Here is a 20,103-nt window from a genome sequence, read left to right on the forward strand (position 1 = left end):
TCTCACCTCCCTTTTACTCTGTATATAACTGAAAAAAAACTTTTGGTATCCTGTTTTATATTACTGGCTAGTCTGCCCTCATATTTTATCTTTTCCCTTCTTATAGTTTTTTTAGTTGCCTTTTTATGGATTTTAAAATCTTCCCAATCCAACTTCCCACTCACTTTTGCTACCTTATATGCACTTTCCTTGGCTTTTATGCAGTCCTTAACTTCCCTTGTCAACCACAGTTGCCTACCCCTGCCATTTGAGAACTTATTCCTCTGTGGGACATCTCCAACTTGTGCCGTGTGAACTATTCCCAGAAACTTCAGTCAATCTCTGCCCTGCTGTCATCCCCGACAATATCCTTGTCCAGTCCACCTGGGCAAGCTCCTCTCTCATGCCTCTGTAATTCCCTTTATTCCATTGCGATACTGATGCATCTGACTTATACTCCTTCCTCTCAAGTTGCAGTATGAGTTCAATCATGATCACTGCTTCCTAAGGGTTCCTAATAAGATCTGGGTTATTACACAACACCCAATCTAAGATAGCCTTTCCCTGAGTAGGCTCAAACACAAGCTACTCTAAAAAGCCATCTCGTAGGTATTAAACAAATTCCCTCTCTTGCAATCCAACATCAATCTGATTTTCCCAATCCTCTTGCATATTGAAGTCCCCCATTACAATTGTGACATTACCCTTATCACATGCCTTTTCCAGCTCCCTTTGCAAACTCAATCCCACACCTTGGCTACTATTTGGAGGCCTATATATGATTCCCATAATGATCTTTTCACCCTTGCAATTTCTTAACTCCACCAACAAAGTTTCAGCATTCTCTGACCCTACGTCACCTCTTTCTAAAGATGTAATTCCATCTCTTATCAACAGAGCCACACCACCGCCTATGCCTTCCTGTCTGTCCTTTCAATACAAAGTATGTTAAGCTCCCACCTATCGCCTTCTTTCAGCCATGACTCAGTGATGCCAACAATGTCATACCAACCAATCTCTAGATAGAGATAGATAGATAGATACTTTATTCATCCCCATGGGGAAATTCAACTTTTTTTTCCAATGTCCCATACACTTGTTGTAGCAAAACTAATTACATACAATACTTAACTCAGTAAAAAATATGATATGCATCTAAATCACTATCTCAAAAAGCATTAATAATATCTTTTAAAAAGTTCTTAAGTCCTGGCGGTAGAATTGTAAAGCCTAATGGCATTGGGGAGTATTGACCTCTTCATCCTGTCTGAGGAGCATTGCATCGATAGTAACCTGTCGCTGAAACTGCTTCTCTGTCTCTGGATGGTGCTATGTAGAGGATGTTCAGAGTTATCCATAATTGACCGTAGCCTACTCAGCGCCCTTCGCTCAGCTACCGATGTTAAACTCTCCAGTACTTTGCCCACGACAGAGCCCGCCTTCCTTACCAGCTTATTAAGACCAGCTTATCTAATTGTGCCATGAGTTCGTCCAGTTTATTCCAACTGTTATGCACATTTAAATACAGCACCTTCAGTCCTGCATTCTTCACCCTTTTGAATTTTGCCTCTGTGGTGTAACTTAACTTTTTGCACTATCTGCATTTGTACCCAATCATTTGCTTCTCCTTCTTTATGTTCATGTTACACCCATCATCTACTTGTAAACCTGTTGGCTCATCCTCAGCTCTGTCATGCTGGTCCCATCCCCCCCCCCCCCCCCCCCCCGCCATATTAGTTTAAACCACACCCAACAGCTCTTAAGAGTCTTAAGCTATTACAGTGTGCCAACAGGACTGAATTCATCAAAGCAAATTATTGTATTTTTGTTATTCTGGTCTCCAAACTCCTGGGGGTATACATTTTGCAGAACCCCACTGCCCCAGAATACAACCTACACAGTCAGGAAATCTCACCTCTACTTTCTGACGAGGCTGAAGACAGATGGACTTTGCACATCCCTACTGATCATTCTACATATATGTAGTTTGGAGCATTCTAACCAGCTGTTTCACTGTGAGGTATAGAAACTGCTACTGCGGCAGACAGGAAGGCTCTAAGATGGGTCGTCAAAGCTGCGCAACACATCACCGGCACCAGCCTAACTGCCATCATGGGCATAAATGCAGAAAAGGGCCAGTGACATCATGAAGGATCCCACCCACCCTGCTCATGGTCTGTCTGTCCCACTCCCATCAGGGAGGAGGCTACATAGCATCCACACCAGGAACACCAGACTCAAAAACAGTTACTCTCCCCAAGCAGTGAGGCTGATTGACACCTCCACCCGCTAACCCACCCCTCCACACCCCCAACCACCACTACATTATCATTTTCTGTCAGAGTCAATTTATGTACAGACACTCCTGTGTCGAGCATCACTTTATGGACATGCAGTCAATCTATGTATATTAGCTATCTCATGTGTTTATATTTACTGTGCTTTTTATTATTACTGGGCTCTTTATCTTATTGTGTTTTTTTTTGTGCTACATTGGGTCCGGAGTAACAATTATTTCATTCTCCTTTACACTTGTGTACTGGAAATGATATTAAACATGCCTTTTTCTTTGCCTGAATAAAAGGCCAGATGAAGGGTCTTAGCCTGAAATACTGGTTCTCCATTTCCCTCCAAAGATGTTGCCTGTCTCACTAAGTTTAATGGATTTTAAAGGATTGTGTTGAAGGGAGAGCATAGGTTGTGAGGATTGTATAGGAACGAGGTACAGGAGCCTCAGGAGTCACACCACCAGGTTCGGGCACAGTTATTACCCCTCAACCATCAGGCTCCTGGACCAGTGGGGATAACTTCATTCACCCCAACTCTGAACTGTTTCCACAGCCAGTGAACTCACTTTCAAGGACTCTTCATCTCATGCTCTCAGTATTTATTCCTTATTTATTTATTTTTATTATTTTCTTCTTTTCATTTGTATTTGTACCGTTTATTGTCTTTTGCATGATGTTGTTTGTCCATCATGCAAATGTTTGTTGTTGGCGAAAATCTGCAGATGCTGGAAATCCAAGCAACACGCACAAAATGCCTGAGGAACTCAGCAGGCCAGGCAGCATCTATGGAAAAGAGTACAGTCGGCATTTTGTGCCATGACCTTTTGTCAGGACTGTCGTGCTGAAGGGTCTCGGCCCGAAACGTCGACTGTACTCTTTTCCATAGATGGTGCCTGGCCTGCTGAGTTCCTCCAGCATTTTGTGTGTGTATGTTGCTTTCATTGATTCTATTATGGTTATTGGATTTACAGGGTATGCCTGCAAGAAAACAAATCTGAGTGTTGTATATGACGAGATATTTGTCATTTGATAATAAATTTACTTTGAACTTTGAGTTAGTGGGCTGGAGTGAAAGGAATGAGTTATGTGTAAGGGATCGGAATTGGAGAGTCTGATTTGTTAGGAGGTTCTGAGACTACCAGAGCCTGACACTTGGATGTGGAACCCATCAGTGCTGTAGTCTCTGTGAGGGCAAATGCCACTTCCTCATTGTTATCCTCTCAGCACCCTGCCCAATAACTTCCATCTCACCCTGGAACAGGATCGATTCCTGGCACTGGAGCCTCGCAGACACCTTGCTATCAAGAGCTTATTATACTGTTGCTCTGTGAAGGCATACCATAATATTCAACGGCCAGTCATTGGTGACCACATTTTCCTTTAATTTTCCGAACAGATGAAGATGTCAACCTCCTGGTTATCGTGGTGGATGTCAACCCCGTTTGGTGGGGCCAGCAGATCCTGAAAGAATCCCAGGTAAGGACTCAAATTGAAGGCGTATAATCCTTCACTTGAATGGAATTTTCTTTTGGAAAATAACACCTTGGAATCCGATGACTCAGGAGTCTGTGCCACAACATGTGGGCAGTGGAGAGGGAGAGGGATTTGGAGCACCTGGGAAGAATTCATGTAGTGATGGGAAGAGCGTGCAAACTCCACATTAACAGCAGATGAGGCCAGGATTGGACTGATGTCTCTGTGATGCATCAGTTTCACCACCAACATCTCTGTGCCATCTATAAAAACACCCCCAAACATTCTTCAATTATCCTTCCATCTCTCAATTAGATCATCTCTTAACCTTCCATATTCAAGTGAACACTGATCCAGCCTGCCACCTGCCACCCTCCCACTGGCCCTCGAGTTACTCTGATGAGTCCTTCTGCCGTGAGCATTGTGACCCAGTGCAGCTAGTTTCCAGGTGACAGCTAATGTGGAAGCATTCCCTAAAACACAAACTCGTCTCGGCTCCAAAGTGTTTTTCTGGTGTTAAAGTCCTTAATATGTAGGAAAAATGGCTCCCCAGTGGTCTAGGCACTGACCCGTCAATTCTGAAACTATCCATTTTTTTTGTATTCTCATTCTCTTTCAAAGTACACTTATTATCAAAATAAGTATATTATACAACCTTGAGATTCAAATCAATCAAATCAAAAAGTTTAATTATCATTCAAACTGTACATAGATACAGCTGAATCAGACAGCGTTCCTCTGGGGCCAGAGTGCAAAACATTCAAAAAGAGCGATTTGTCTCCTAACAAACAGCCACAAACAAAGAAACTCAAAAAAAAACATCAAGGAAGACTCCCCAGTGTGGAGCAGGCTGCAGCAACAGCCCTTCCCTCATCTCGGGCCCCGACACCGTGACCTTTTCAGTTCGGCCCTGCACCCAAGTCGCCATCCAGGCATCGGGTTCAGTCGCTTTGATGTGCTCTGGGGTCTGGACCCCGTTGCCCTGATTCAGCCTGTACGCGACCGTTCTGATTCGGCCCAGCACTCAAGTCGATCGAATCTCGGGCCTTCCTCGATCTTGGCAACGGGCCCGCCACCTCGCCTCACCCCAGTTCTGCCACATCGAGTTGCCTCCAAGTCCAAAGGGAAGTTACAGGCTATTGCTTGTGATGATTGTTTACCAGAAAAAAAATGTGATTAGCAACGTATTTAGTTGTTTTCCTTGTTTCATCGGTCACCAGCTAGAAGTCACTGAGATTCACAGCAGCATCCTGAACCAGAACCGTCACTGCCGTTACCGGATCATTAGGCTTGAAGGCAAACATCCTCAATGTGGTATCTTGTGAAAAGCCTTTTGGAAATCCATATAGACTACATCACTGCATCTCCCTTTTCAACCCTCTCTGTTACTTCAGAAAACCACAGCATCGCCGTTATTAGATATGGTTTAGAATATGGGCCCTCAATGTTGTTTTGAACTAATTATAACTAACGGCACCTAATTAAAATCTCCCTGTACACAGAGAGTCGAGTTTATTGTCGTGTGTATATGAACCAAATCATATGGATGCAGATCCATAACTCATTGGAAGTGGCATCACAGGTAGATAGGGTTGTAAAGAGAGCTTTTGGCACACTGACCTTCATAAATCAATGTACTGAGTATAGAAGTTGGGATGTTATGTTGAAGTTGTATAAGATGGTGAAGCCTAATTTGCAGTACTGTGTGCAGTTTGGTCACCTACCCACAGGAAAGATGTAAATAAGGTTGTAAGTATAGAGAAAATTTACAAGTATGTTGCTGGTACTGGAAGACCTGAGTTAAAAGCAAAAATTGAAGGACTTTATTCCCTAGAATGTAGAAGATAGAGGTAATTATGAGGAGTTTAGATAGGGTAAATGCAAACAGCCTTTTTCAACTGAGGTTGGGTGGGACTACAACTTAAGCTCATGGGTTAAGGCTGAAAGGTGAAAAGTTTAAGGGGAACATGAGGGGAAACTTCTTGCAGAAAATGGTGAGTGTGTGGAACGAGTTGCCAGCGCAAATGGGTGCAATTTTGATTTCAACGTTTCAGAGAAGTTTGGATGGCATGGTTATGGAGGGGTATGGTCGATGGGACTAGGCAGTTTAAATGGTTTAGCATGGACAGGATGGGCCAAAGGGCCTGATTGTATGACTCTAAATCCCTTCTACCTGTACACATAGAGTTAAATTTATTGTCATATGCACAATAAACATATATGAAATTCAAACACAAGATATTCTGCAGATGCTGGAAATCCAGAACATCGAAGACAAGTGCAATTAAAAATGTACTTGCTGCAGCATTTCCGCACTGAGCATCAGATACACAATATTCACAGTTAAAAAAACAGTGGTCTATATCCCTCTGCTCTTTGCATATTACAACGTAGACCAGTGCAGCACCGTACAGGCCCGTCAGCTCATGATGTTGTATCAAACTCATCATCATCAGGGACCCGCACCTCCACACCCCTACTATCCATGTATTTATCCAAACTTCCCTTAAATGTTGAAATCGAGCTCAAATGACACCACGTGCACTGGCTGCTTGTTCCACACTCTCACAACCATCTGAGTGAAGAAGTTTCCCCTCATGTTCCCCTTAAACTTTTCACCTTTCACCCTTAACCCATGACCCTAGCTGTAGGCCCACCCAACCTCAATGGAAAAAGCCTGTTTCCATTTACTGTCTTTATACCCCTCATAATTTTGTATATCTCTGTCAAATCTTCTCTCAATCTTCTATGTTCTAAGGAATAAAGTCCTAACCTATTCAGTCTTTCCTTATAACTCAGGTCCTCCAGTCAGGACAACATCCTTGTAAATTTTCTCTGTACTCTTTCCTGTAGGTAGGTGACCAAAACTGCACGTTCTACTCCAATTAGACCTCAGCAACATCTTATACAACTTCAACATAACATCCCACCTCCTGCACTCAATACATTGATTTATGAAGGCCAATGTGCCAAAAGCCTTCTTTATGAATCTATCTATCTGTGACACCACTTTTCAATGGACCTGTATTCTCAGATCCCTTTGTTTTACCACACTCCTCAGTGCCCTCTGTTCACTGTGTAAGGCCTACTCTAGTTGGTCCTACCTTCCTCACACTTGTTTGCATTAAGTTTCTGTCTGCCATTTTTCAGCCCTTTTTCCAGTTGGTCCAGATCCTGCTGCAGGCAATGATAGCCTTCCTCGCTGTCCAATCTTGGTGTGATCCACAAATTTGCTGATCTAGGTTACCAAATTATCATCTAGATCATTGATATAGATGACAAACAACAACAGACCCAGCACCAATCTCTGCAGAACTTCACTAGTCACAGGTCTCCAGTCAGAGAGGCAATCGTCTCCTAGCACTCCCATGCATGATTTCATACATCTTCTAGACTAAAGTCCTGCCTCTCTCAGGGATGATGTCTTTGGAGCTTCTGTTGGTGTCTCTGAAGCACTGGGTTTTTACGGGATGGGGTTGCTAGCCCCTCCCGCCCAAACCTCCTCCTTTCATAGCCGGGCTTGGGACCGTTAATGGCGGAGTTGACAGGTGATCGTACTAGCTCTGAATTGATTTTGTTGTGGCGTTGTTTCTGCCCTGTTTTCCAGTTCACCCTCTCGAAATGTATGGATGCAGTGATGGTGATGGGAAACTCACACCTAGTGATGAGCCACAGTAACAGGCTAGCGCTTATAGCGAGCCACAGTCAGGAGAGGTAAGCGTATGCACGACAGCCCGTTACCGGGTGATTTGAGCTCCGCAAAGTGGCAATGTTAACGCGGTACTGCATTTACCTTTTGTTTCTGCAGCCATAAACAGCGGAAACCGGGAATTTTATTTGTTGGATCTCTGTTACTTTCTGATCTTTAGGGTTCTTCCAGGAGTCAAGAACGGCAAGCGGCCTTAATTCGTAATGATCATTTATTTTAAAGTTTAAACAACAAACATATACTAAGTGAACGAAGAGCTGAGAAACAAAGCAGAGAGATAAATGAACAGCAGAGACAGCAAAGATAAAAGATGGCACCGCTGAAAAATACATCACTTTTATAATTGAGACGAAAAATTCCTGAGATAAAATAAATCAGTCACGGTGCACAATTACATCACGTGGGTAATGTGCTAATACCGAGCCAATGAAAAATGATAAAGGGATAAACCGTTAGTTTAACGGCTATAGTATTCTGCCGGTGAGTGGGGATGAACCACCACATACAGTGAAAAATACATGAGTTTGTTAAAAAGTACAAATGATTAAACTACAACTTTTGTCTTACATTAATTCATCTTATAAAAAGTATTTAAAATAAGAGTGGTTTCCAAACGTGTCCTGCGTTTACCTCTTGTTTCCGCAGCCGTTTCCTATACCCAAGTAAACAGTGGAAATCGGGAAGCTTTTCCGAAAGTGGTGGCACCACCTCTGCCGAATCGACTCTGTCCAGTAGCAAGGACGGTAAGTTCGAGCTCCTGGCATTGGAAAACGACATTGTCACTGAGGAGATCAAAGAGCTGATGGCAAAAAGTAAGTGTCCTGTCGGACTGATGATGCATTGCTGTGCATTTGTGTTGCTGCACTGGAACACCATGACATCTTCCTTCTCTGCATTGCAGCTGAGGTGAGAGCCCATCTAACGGAAACCTTGCTGGCTGGATCTTTGGCAAAGGCTCTGTGTTGTATCCTTGCTCCAGAATTCATTCCAAGTCTGTCTGAGCTAGTGATGGCGTGGCTAGTGTTTCACTCTCAAACGCCATAATTTACAGACTTCCACCTGTTAGTAATGGAATTGAAATGCTGAGGCTTTATAAGCTATTGGTCTTACTTGTAGTATTGTGAGCAAGTTTTTGGCCCCTTCTCTAGGAAACGATGTGCTGGCATTGGAGAGTGTCTGGACAAGGTCACCTGAATGATCCCGGGAATGAAAGGGTCAATGTATGAGGAGCATTTGTTGTCTCTGGGCCTCTACTCACTGGAGATTGGGGGGGATCTCATTGAAACCTATCGAATATTGAAAGACCCAGATAGAGTGGATGTGGAGAGGATATCTCCTATAGTGAGTGAGTCTAGGACAGAGGGCACACCCTCGGAATGGAAAGATGTCCCTTTAGAACAGAGATGAGAAATTTATTTAGCTATATGGTGGGGAATCGGTGGAATTCTTTGCCACAGACAGCTGTTGGTATATTTAAAGCAGACATCGGTAGGTACTTGATTAGTAAGGTTATGGGAGCAAAGCAGGAGATTGGGGCTGAGAGGGATAATAAATCAGCCATGATGAAATAGTGAAGCAGACTTAATGGGCTGAATGGCCTAATTTTGCTCTTATGGTCTATATTTTTGTAAGATTTCATTATTATTGCTATAATTTGTGGAGTTTCACTGTTGTCCACACAAGAGAAGCTTCCTGATGCTACATTCTTAAACAAGTGACTCTTGCCCAACATTTCTCTGGTAGATAGATTGCAAACATCTCATAATTAAGAGGTTTCTGGGCAGATAGACAATAGACAATAGGTACAGAAGTAGACCATTCGGCCCTTCGAGCCTGCACCGCCATTTTGAGATCATGGCTGATCATCTACTATCAATACCCGGTTCCTGCCTTGTCCCCATATCCCTTGATTCCCCTATCCATAAGATACCTATCTAGCTCCTTCTTGAAAGCATCCAGAGAATTGGCCTCCACTGCCTTCCGAGGCAGTGCATTCCAGACCCCCACAACTCTCTGGGAGAAGAAGTTTTTCCTTAACTCTGTCCTAAATGACCTACCCCTTATTCTCAAACAATGCCCTCTGGTACTGGACTCTCCCAGCATCTGGAACATATTTCTTGCCTCTATCTTGTCCAATCCCTTAATAATCTTATAAAATCTGTCAGTTTTAGGCCTAAATTTCAATCTTGTCAATGTGACCTTTGTAGAGGAGATATTGTTCCTCACAGAATTCTGTTTGACCGCCCTCTAACCAGCACAGATTGGAGCTTCCGGTCAGGCCACAGTCGAGTTTATCTGCACAAGTCTACATGTGCACAGCTGCAACAAAGAACCTACTTGCGCTGCATCACAGTCGCAGAGCATCAGATAAGCAGCGTTCGCAAGAAATGCATGAACAAATTAAACACAATAGTTACTGAAAGAACATAATTAGAACAAAGCAAACAGTTAGTTTAGTGGCAAGTGGTGATTGCCTGTTCGTATGTGTCGTATGACACGACCGCAATTGTTCTAGGCAGATTTTTCAACAGAAGTGCTTTGCCATTGCCTTCTTCTGGGCAGTGTCTTTACAAAGACGGGTGACCCCAGCCATTATCAATAGCCTGCAGAGATTGTCTGCCTGGTGTCAGTGGTCACATAACCAGGACTTGTGATATGCACCAGCTGCTCATACGACCATCCACTACCTGCTCCCCAGGCTTTGCATGACCCCGATCGGTGGTTGGGGGGCTAAGTAGGTGCTACACCTTGCCCAAGTGTGAACTGTAGGTTAGTGGAGGGAAGGAGTGCCTTATACCTTCTTTGTATTTCCATCCCACCACACCTGTGGTCATAGTGTTGCCAAACTGTAGTGATTGGGGTTGTGCCGGCTGGTTAGAGCGCCAAATGGTTGAGGGGAAGTAGCTGTTCTTGAACCTGGTGGTGTTGGACTTGAGGCTTCAGTACCTCCTACCCAACTGCAGCTGTGAAAAGCTGGCATGGCTCGGATGGTGGGGATCTCTTTGATGATGGGTGTTGCCTTCTTGAGGTAATGTCTCCTGTGGTGGGGAGGGATGAGCAGTATGTGGTGTGCAGTGTGTGCTGCAGAGCCTGGCTGAAAATTCATTCACTTCCAGTCTTATTTAATTGAACAAGTGAAGGTTTGAATTCTGTTGCCTCATGGCTGACTCTGCTTCTCACCGGTTGCTTTTTTTCTCTTAACACTTTGAATGTCAGATATTCACAAAGTGAGTAAGGAGATGAATGGTAAGTTGGAAAGTGAGGTAGGACTTAACTTCATTAGCTCAGATTTCAGAGTGAGATATCTGATTGAGTTAACGAATCTCAGCTCCGTGATGATGGAAGGTCATTCCATTCCCCTTATGGAGCATGTGGGAGTGGGCAGTTAAAATGGTTCTGCATTTTGTGCTGTACTTCTCTATAACTATGTGGGGATTGCAGAAACCACTTGCAGACTTTCACCACTTGGTTACAAGTGAGAGTGGTGATAAATTATCGTGTTTAAAGCTCAAAATACATTTATTATCAAGTACATATACGTCACCATATACAACCCTGAGATTCATTTTCTTGTGGGCATTCATAGTAAGTACAAAGGCCAATGAGGCCCCTCCATTGGTCAGGGTCAACCATTGAAGTTGTCTCCCGGCTGTCTGTGTGATATACAAGCCAGGGCAGTACAATATGCTGCTGCCCACGTAGCAGGCTCCCCCTTTCCACACAGCTGATGAATCTGAAGGAACGACAGAGACCGATAGTTTATAACCTGCGGCAGCACAGGAGTTGCCGGACAGTGTCAAACTCAACGTAGGACTGCTTCAGGGACACCAGCTCCATAATTTTCCCTCGGGATTTACTCCCAGAACCTTTCCCATGAGTTGAAACGTTCATTTGTTTCGATGGCAGAACAGACTCAATGGGCCGAGTGGCCTAATTCTGCTCCTATATTTTATATTGCCCAACCTGCTGTCTGTCAGCAGCATTTTCTGTGTTTGTAACTGTTAATGTTAGTCGCAGTTAGATTCTATCTCCCATTGCTTTGTCCACTTTCCCAGAGCACTACAGCACAGAAACAGGCCCTTCAGTCCATCTTGTCTGTGCCAGCCTGGTCTCTGCCTAGTGCCGTCTGCCTGCACCCGGACCAAAGCCCTCCATGTCTCTCTCATCCATGTATCAGAATCAGGTTTTCTACCACTGGCATACAAAATTTGTTGTTATGTAGCAGCAGTACATTGCAATACACAATCGTAAAAACTATAATTACATCTCACTATATATTAAAACAGTTACATTAAATAAGCAGTGCAAAAAAAAAAGAGGTAGTGTTCATGGGTTCAATGTCCAATCAGATATCGGATGGCAGAGGGTAAGATGCTGTTCCTGAATCGTTGAGTGTGTGTCTTCAGGCTCCTGAACCTCCTCCCTGATGGTAGCAATGAGAAGGGGGCATGTCCTGGGTGATGGAGGTCCTTAAAGAATGGTGCCGTCTTTTTGCGACAGGGCTCCTTGAAGATGTCCTGGATGCAGGGGAGGCTGCTGCTCGTGATGGAGGTGACTGAGCATAACTTTCTGCAGCTTATTCTAATCCTGTGCAGTGGCCCCTCCATACCAGGCTGTGATGCAGCCAGTTAGAAAGCTCTCCAAGATACATCTGTAGAAAAGTGTCTTTGGTGACCTACCAAATTTCCTCGAACCCCTAATGAGAATTGCCACTGTTGTGCCTTCTTTGTAACTGCATCGATATGTTGGGTCCAGGATAGATCTTCATAGATGTTGTACCTATCCAAACTTCTGTCAAGTATTACCATCCACCACTTCTGCTGGCAGCTTGTTCTGCACTCACACCACCCTCTGGGTATAGAAGTTCCCCCTCAGATTTCCCTTAAATATTTCACCTTTCATCCTATATCTATGACCTCAAGTTGTAATCTCACCCAGTGTAAGGGAAAAAAGCCTATCTAAACTCCTATATTTTTGTATCACTCTCTAAGATCTCCCCTCATTCTCCTGAACTCTAGAGAATAAACTCCTAACCTAGTCAGCCTTTCCCTATAACTCAGGTCCTCGAGCCCTGGTAACATCCTTGAAAATTTTCTCTGCAACTTTCATTATTGGTATCTTTCCTGTAGGTAGGTACTAGCACTGTGCGCAATAGTTGATTTGAATCCCATTGTAACCCAAAACAACCTTCTTCACTGTCCCACTCTACCTCCTGTTTTGGTGTCATCCACAAACTTATCCAAATCATTAACAGACATAACAAACAACAGTGGACCCAACGCTGATCCCTGTGGCACACCACTGGTCACAGGCCCCTGGTCTAGAAAAACAGCCCTCCGCTACCACCATATCACACCTACCGCTAAGCCAAATTTGTATGCAGGGTTGTGCGCCGAGCCTGCAGGTTAGGTCGCAGATGTTTCATCACCAGTCGAGGTGACAACATCGTTGCACAATTGAACATTGTTTCTGCTGAGTGCAGGCGTTTATATTGGTCCGACTTGTTGTTCTGATTGGTTTACTGTCGCACTGGCCTCTAGTCTCCACTAGGTCCCGGCCAACCAGATAGCTAAGTGATCTCTACTGGCCTGTAGCCCTGGTTATCAGTCGTTGTGAGCATTGATTCCTCGGGTGTCCGTGGCTCACCTCTTGGCGCTGATCTTGCATATGCATGGGTTGGCAAATCGTGCCCAGTTCAGTATGCTTGTCAATAGAGTCTTCCATTGAGAGCCAAGCTTCTTGTTTTGTACTTCTGCCAGTATTTTTGTAGGTTCTCACATGAACTTGTGTCCTTCTTGGTTTTCATGTGCCGAGATGTATCAGAGGAATGTGTCCTCTTACGGCCAGTTGATGTTCATGCAGTCTCGTGGATAGTTTTCTCTCTGTCTGTCCTACATAGTGTTTGGAGCAGTCTCCACGTTGGATTCGGTATGTTACATTTGTGCTCTCCATGTGGGCCGTTGGATTATTGAGTTTCGAGACTTACCACATTTCACCCTGAATCTCTGTGATGTAACCTTCCGGACTAGCCTACTATGCAGGACCTTACCAAAGGCCTTGCTAAAATCCATGTAGACAACATCTACCATCCTTCCTTCATCAGTCCTCTTTGGTCATCTCATCAAGAACTTTTCTCAAATTCATGAGACGTGATTTTTCACACACAATCAGTCTTTGTTTTTCCAAATACTGGTAGATCCTCTCCCTCAGAATTCCCTCCTGTGACTTTACCACCACTGATGTTAGAGGTTCACTGGCCTGTGGTTCCCTGGCTTACTCGTGCAGCCCTTCTTAAATAAAAGCTCAACATTAGCTACCCTCCGATGCTCCAGTATAGACCCGTGGGTGATAAAGATATAAATATCTCTGCCAGGGCTCCAGCAATTTCTTCATGGCTTCCCACAATGTCCAAGCATATACTCGCTCAGGCCCTGGGGATTTACCCACTGTGTGCCTGAATACAATCTGGATGATCTGTCAGTTCAAAATTAACATTAGAAGAACAAAATGGCCTGCCGTATTCCTATTGATATTCATAATATAAATATGTTTCAGGACATCACTGCTCTCTTCTCTGAATTCTGTCTTCCCCCCATGACTTTCTCTGCAGAGAAATGTTAATTTAAATCCTCATGCTTGGGTCTACGCACAGGGATCCATTCTCATCCTGTTCACTTTCCAGTTGCTCTTTTGCCCTTAATAAACTAATAGAATCTTAATATACTTTCAGGTCCTGTTATAGTTAGAGATTTGTTGAGTATGCCCATGAGAAATTAATCTCAGAGTTGTATATGGTGACATATGTGTACTTTGATATTAAATTTACTTTGAACTTTGTAACTCCTAGTATTCTCCTTTATCCAAACTGCCAAGGATGACTCGTGTGCCCTTTTTGTCTTGATTTCCTTACCATGTACTCTATATCCTTATACTTAAGGGATTTGTTGATTCCAGCTGCCTAAAACACTTTTAAACTTTAAAAGTTTAGTGATGAAAGGTGTTTAAGGGTTAAAGAGAAACCATGCCTCTGATAGGGGCGTCCAAATTGAAATCAAAATCAGGGCCAGGTTATTCAGGCTTTCACACTAAAGCAGGGGCTCCAACCTTTTTTTTTAATGCCATGGACCCCTACCATTAACCGAAGGGTCCATGGAGCCCAGGTTGGGGACCCCTGCTCTAGATGTTGTGATACCCTGATCCTGGGTTCAAATGAACATTTTAAAGCTGAAAAGGATGGGTTTTGTAATTAAGGCTTTCAGAGTTTTTGGAACTGTGGTGGGTAAATAAAGCTCAGACGAAAGATCTCCTCAAACATCCCTGCAGTTTCTCGGCTGCCTGACTGATTCAGAATCAGGTTTAATGTCACTGGCATGTGTTGAGAACTTTGTTATTTTACAGCAGCAGTGCATTGCAATACATAATAATTACAATAAGAAGTATATTTTTGTAAATTACTTGAAATAGTGTAAAAAGAGAGCAAAGAAAGAGTGAGGTGGTGTTCATGGGTTCAATGTCCATTAAGAAATCTGATGGCAAGGGGGAAGACTGTTTCTGAAACATTGAGTGTATGTTTCAAGAATTCAGAATTTTTATTTCAGGTTTACATCAGCTCAGTTTTTCTTTTGAACAGTGGCGTTCAGGTGATGATCTGTCAAGTCATAACGTACAGAGAGGAGCAGATTTCCTACCCCCTTCCTGTGATATTTCAGCAAATGTGCCGTGTTACACACTGAGGAACAGGATTTAGGGACAGTTTAAGTTCGATTTGTAACTTGATGTCACAATATTTTCCTTTCTGTTCCCACAAAATGCAGCCAGCCACGAGCTGAAGTCCCGAATACTGGTGAGTTTTTAGTAGCTACTGTCAAAGATTATTTGTTTTTTTAATATATTTGAAGATACAGCACAATAACAGGCTCTTCCAGCCCATGAGCCCACGCTGCTGAATTTTACCATGCAACCAATTAACCTACAAACCCGTACGTCTTTGGAGTGTGGGAGGGAACTGAGGCTCCAGAGGAAATGCTCATGGTCGGGGAGGGGTGGGGGGGAAGATGTACAAACTCCTTACAGGCAGCGGTGGGAATTGAACCTGGATCACTGGTGCAGAAAGAGCATTACACTAACTACTATATCACCGTGTTGCCCCAAGATGTGGGGTGATGTTCTGCTGTTGGCTGGGAGTCTGAGAAGCCTGTAGTCCACCTGAGCCTTGGCAAGAGTGACCCAGGGGGACACACAGCTGTGAGCCTGAGAGTGGCAGTCTGGACACGGATCGGCCTGGAGACTGTGGAGCGGCAGGGGGTGGGGAACGGGTGACCTTGACTGCACCTCCGGCTATGAGGAGGAATTCCTTTAGCCAGAGGGTAGTGAATGTGTGGAATTCATTGCTGCAGATGGCCGCAGAATAGGGGGACGTCCATTTAGAACAGAGATGCGGGAAAAAATTTTTAGCCAGAGAAACCAAATCATTGAGTATATTTAAAGTGGAGGTTGACAGGTTCTTGATTGGTCAGGGTATCAAATGTTATGGGGAGAAGGCAGGAACATGGGATTAAGAGAGATAATAAATTAGCTATGATGGAATGGCAGAGCTAATTCGATGGGCTGAATGGCCTAATTCTGCTCCTATGTCTTATGGTGTTATGGTCCCCTCCACAGGTTATTAAAGCCGCTGAGGACTCTGCTGCTCAATATATGAATTTTATGAATGTTATCTTTGCAGCACAGAAGCAGGTAGGTTCTTATGCAGAATGAGAACTCTAACACTGATTAATTTTGTTCATTAATGATTCACAACCATTAAATATTTTGTGAAATCTGAGTCAATGCTGTGCAGTAAGTTGCAGGCTTCACACAGGACAATGTACTGGTGACAGGTCAATGGTTTTTAGTGGCGTTAACTGAAGAATACATGTTGGTCAGGTCACTGAAGATAACTGCTATGTTTCCATGATATACTGTCCTGGGATCCTTTGTGCCTAGAGGAAACTGTAAGGTTGGCTATTCTTTAATGATTCCTCTGGACCCTCTAAACTACGATTTCCAGATGTCATACTGACTCGAGTTGCAGGTGAGTACAGTAATAAATTGAATCTCTCCTGGTGAAGGTTTTGAAATTCCACCTCCCCTAATGATGACAGTGTGCAGTGGATCAGAAGGAAGTTCTCATGGTGCAGCTTCCGGCAGTTCGGAAGAAGCCTCTGTGGGTCACTGTCACACCACTCTGTGTCCGTGAGGGTCGGTGTCACACCACTCTGTGTCCGTGAGGGTCGGTGTCACACCACTCTGTGTCCGTGAGGGTCGGTGTCACTCCACTCTGTGTGGGTGAGGGTCAGTGTCACACCACTCTGTGTCCGTGTGGGTCGGTGTCACACCACTCTGTGTCTCTGTGGGTCAGTGTCACACCACTCTGTGTCCGTGTGGGTCAGTGTCACACCACTCTGTGTCCGTGTGGGTCAGTGTCACACCACTCTGTGTGGGTGTGGGTCACTGTCACACCACTCTGTGTCTCTGTGGGTCAGTGTCACACCACTCTGTGTCCGTGTGGGTCAGTGTCACACCACTCTGTGTCTCTGTGGGTCAGTGTCACACCACTCTGTGTCTCTGTGGGTCGGTGTCACACCACTCTGTGTCCGTGTGGGTCAGTGTCACACCACTCTGTGTCTCTGTGGGTCAGTGTCACACCACTCTGTGTCTCTGTGGGTCGGTGTCACACCACTCTGTGTCCGTGTGGGTCAGTGTCACACCACTCTGTGTGGGTGTGGGTCACTGTCACACCACTCTGTGTCTCTGTGGGTCAGTGTCACACCACTCTGTGTGGGTGTGGGTCACTGTCACACCACTCTGTGTGGGTGTGGGTCACTGTCACACCACTCTGTGTGGGTGTGGGTCAGTGTCACACCACTCTGTGTCTGTGAGGGTCGGTGTCACACCACTCTGTGTCCGTGTGGGTCAGTGTCACACCACTCTGTGTGGGTGTGGGTCACTGTCACACCACTCTGTGTCTCTGTGGGTCAGTGTCACACCACTCTGTGTGGGTGTGGGTCAGTGTCACACCACTCTGTGTGGGTGTGGGTCACTGTCACACCACTCTGTGTCTCTGTGGGTCACTGTCACACCACTCTGTGTCTCTGTGGGTCAGTGTCACACCACTCTGTGTGGGTGTGGGTCAGTGTCACACCACTCTGTGTCTGTGAGGGTCGGTGTCACACCACTCTGTGTCCGTGTGGGTCAGTGTCACACCACTCTGTGTGGGTGTGGGTCACTGTCACACCACTCTGTGTCTTTGTGGGTCAGTGTCACACCACTCTGTGTGGGTGTGGGTCACTGTCACACCACTCTGTGTGGGTGTGGGTCAGTGTCACACCACTCTGTGTCCGTGAGGGTCAGTGTCACACCACTCTGTGTCTCTGTGGGTCAGTGTCACTCCACTCTGTGTCTCTGTGGGTCGGTGTCACTGCACTCTGTGTCTGTGTGGGTCACTGTCACACCACTCTGTGTCTCTGTGGGTCGGTGTCACTCCACTCTGTGTCCGTGTGGGTCAGTGTCGCACCACTCTGTGTCTCTGTGGGTCGGTGTCACACCACTCTGTGTCTCTGAGGGTCACTCTCACACCACTCTGTGTCCATGTGGGTCAGTGTCACTCCACTCTGTGTCTCTGTGAGTCGGTGTCACACCACTCTGTGGGTCAGTGTCACAGTAGTCTGTGTAGTCACTCATTAGCCCCAATGGAGGTTGGCAGTGTTCATTTTCAGACTGGTTAATGCTTCAGAATATGGGCTGTCAGTAGATTTATTTTGCCGCAGTTTGTTTCAGAACCTGAGTTAGTTATCCTGAGATATTAAAGCCTGTCGTAGCAGTGAAGAACATACTTTGTATGAGTTACACACACAGAATGCTGCAAGAACTTAGCAAGTCAGGTGCTATCTATGGAAATGAATAAGCAGTCACCGTTTTGGACCGTGTCCCCTCTTCAGGAAGGGGAAATCACCAGAATAAGAAGGTCAGGGGAGGGGAAGGAGGATTGCTGGAAGGTGACGGGTGAAGACCGGTGAGTGGAAAAGGTAAAGGGCTGGACATGAAGGAATCTGTTAGGAGAGGAGATTTGACCATTGATGAAGGGAAGGAGAAGGGGACCTGTGGGAAGTGATAGGTAGGTGAGGAGAAGAAGTTAGAGGCCAGAGTGAGGAATAGAAGGGGAGTGAAGGCGCAGGGGTAAAAAAATCACTGGAAGGAGAAATCGATGTTCACACCATCAGGTTGGAGGCCACCTGGACGGAAAGTGAGATGTATGAATGTTTGTGCTGGTTCAGCAATGTCGGATGCATTGCACATGTTATAACTGATATTTATACAAGTGACCTGCATGGATTATGTTCCCGTGAGTCTGGGACACTGACTCAACCCTGGGAATCTCCTCTCTTCCAGTCATAACCAAGACACCATTTATTGCCCAACCTACACAAAATGCTGGAGGAATTCAGCAGGTCAGGCAGCATCCATGGAGAGAAATAAACAGCTGACGTTTTGGGCTGAGACCCTTCATCAGGGTCCCTGCTGAACTGACCCTGAGAGGATGTAGGTCAATTGCTACACCTCTGTTGAGCGAGTTCTAATAGTGTTGATGGAATAGAATTGCATTTCCAAGATGTCGCGGTGTGGGATTCTCATGTTTTTAATCCACGGTTCTTTTGGAGGTCAGGAAGGAGGCACAAATTTTGTTGTTTATTAAGGGTCAATAGAGCAGAGAAAATTGAGACACGGACAGTGAGAGTGGTCTTGAAAATGAAGGGAGAGAAGACAAAAAAGAATGGGGCTGCCACGTGATTGACTCTTTTTACAGCCAGAGATAAGAAACGTTCCTTTTAAACTTGCAGCAAAGAGTCAAGCAGTCAGATACCCAGTATTCAGATAATGCAATACCAAGAGAATACAAAGAACCGTAACCATTAAGGGGCACAGTGAACAACTGCATATACATACTGTGACCACTAGGAAATATACAGGGACTTCTGGTAAGATGGCGATTGTTCAGCTGCTCCGAACTTTTGTTCCGTTACTGTCGCTACCTTTGCACTAAATGTCTCCATTTTTTAAACCTTAGTTAGGAATTATTTCGGTATCTCTTACTTGCCTGTGAATATATCTAACTTACAATGTCTAGCAAGAGTTCTAAATCCGGGAGAAAAGAAGCCATGACCGCGTCGGACGAGACGATGGTTGCGCTGGGAAAGCTGCGAGACGAAATCTTAAAGGAATTTAAAACCGCTTTCAAACAGTTAGAAGACAAACTGGATCGGATCAACGATAAAGTGGACAAACATGCTGAACACTTATCTCGCATCGATTCGACTTCTGAAGATTTAGAAAGTCGTGTTCGATACTTGGAGACTCTCTGTTCCAGCTTAGAGGAAAAGTCTAATAAACTTCTTTCCAAAATGGTGGATCTCGAAAATTGCAGCAGACGCTGCAACATCAGAATTCTGGGATTACCAGAGGCGACTGAAAAGGGACCAACCGCAAAGTTTTTCGCCGAGTTTCTCTGTGAGTTATTCGGGAAAGATTTGCTTCCGAAGCCGCCCGAGCTCGAACGGGCACACAGGGTTTACGTTCCCCCCGGAATTCTGGGCTCCCGTCCGCGACCAGTAGTCT

General features: G+C 44.9%; 1 protein-coding gene across 1 annotated transcript in view; it reads left to right on the top strand.

The window, feature by feature from the left end:
* Positions 1-20,103, top strand: part of gtf2h3 (general transcription factor IIH, polypeptide 3) — a 32,249-nt gene that overhangs the window by 975 nt on the left and 11,171 nt on the right. Inside the window, exons 2-8 of the mRNA XM_073052015.1 lie at positions 3,664-3,743; positions 7,348-7,454; positions 8,095-8,261; positions 8,351-8,413; positions 10,666-10,695; positions 15,264-15,292; positions 16,111-16,185. Of these exons, the coding sequence (XP_072908116.1) occupies positions 3,664-3,743; positions 7,348-7,454; positions 8,095-8,261; positions 8,351-8,413; positions 10,666-10,695; positions 15,264-15,292; positions 16,111-16,185 (551 nt within the window). The remainder of the gene's footprint in view (positions 1-3,663; positions 3,744-7,347; positions 7,455-8,094; positions 8,262-8,350; positions 8,414-10,665; positions 10,696-15,263; positions 15,293-16,110; positions 16,186-20,103) is intronic.

This window comes from Hemitrygon akajei, chromosome 7 (assembly GCF_048418815.1).
Source record: "Hemitrygon akajei chromosome 7, sHemAka1.3, whole genome shotgun sequence".
Classification (NCBI taxonomy): Eukaryota; Metazoa; Chordata; class Chondrichthyes; order Myliobatiformes; family Dasyatidae; genus Hemitrygon; species Hemitrygon akajei.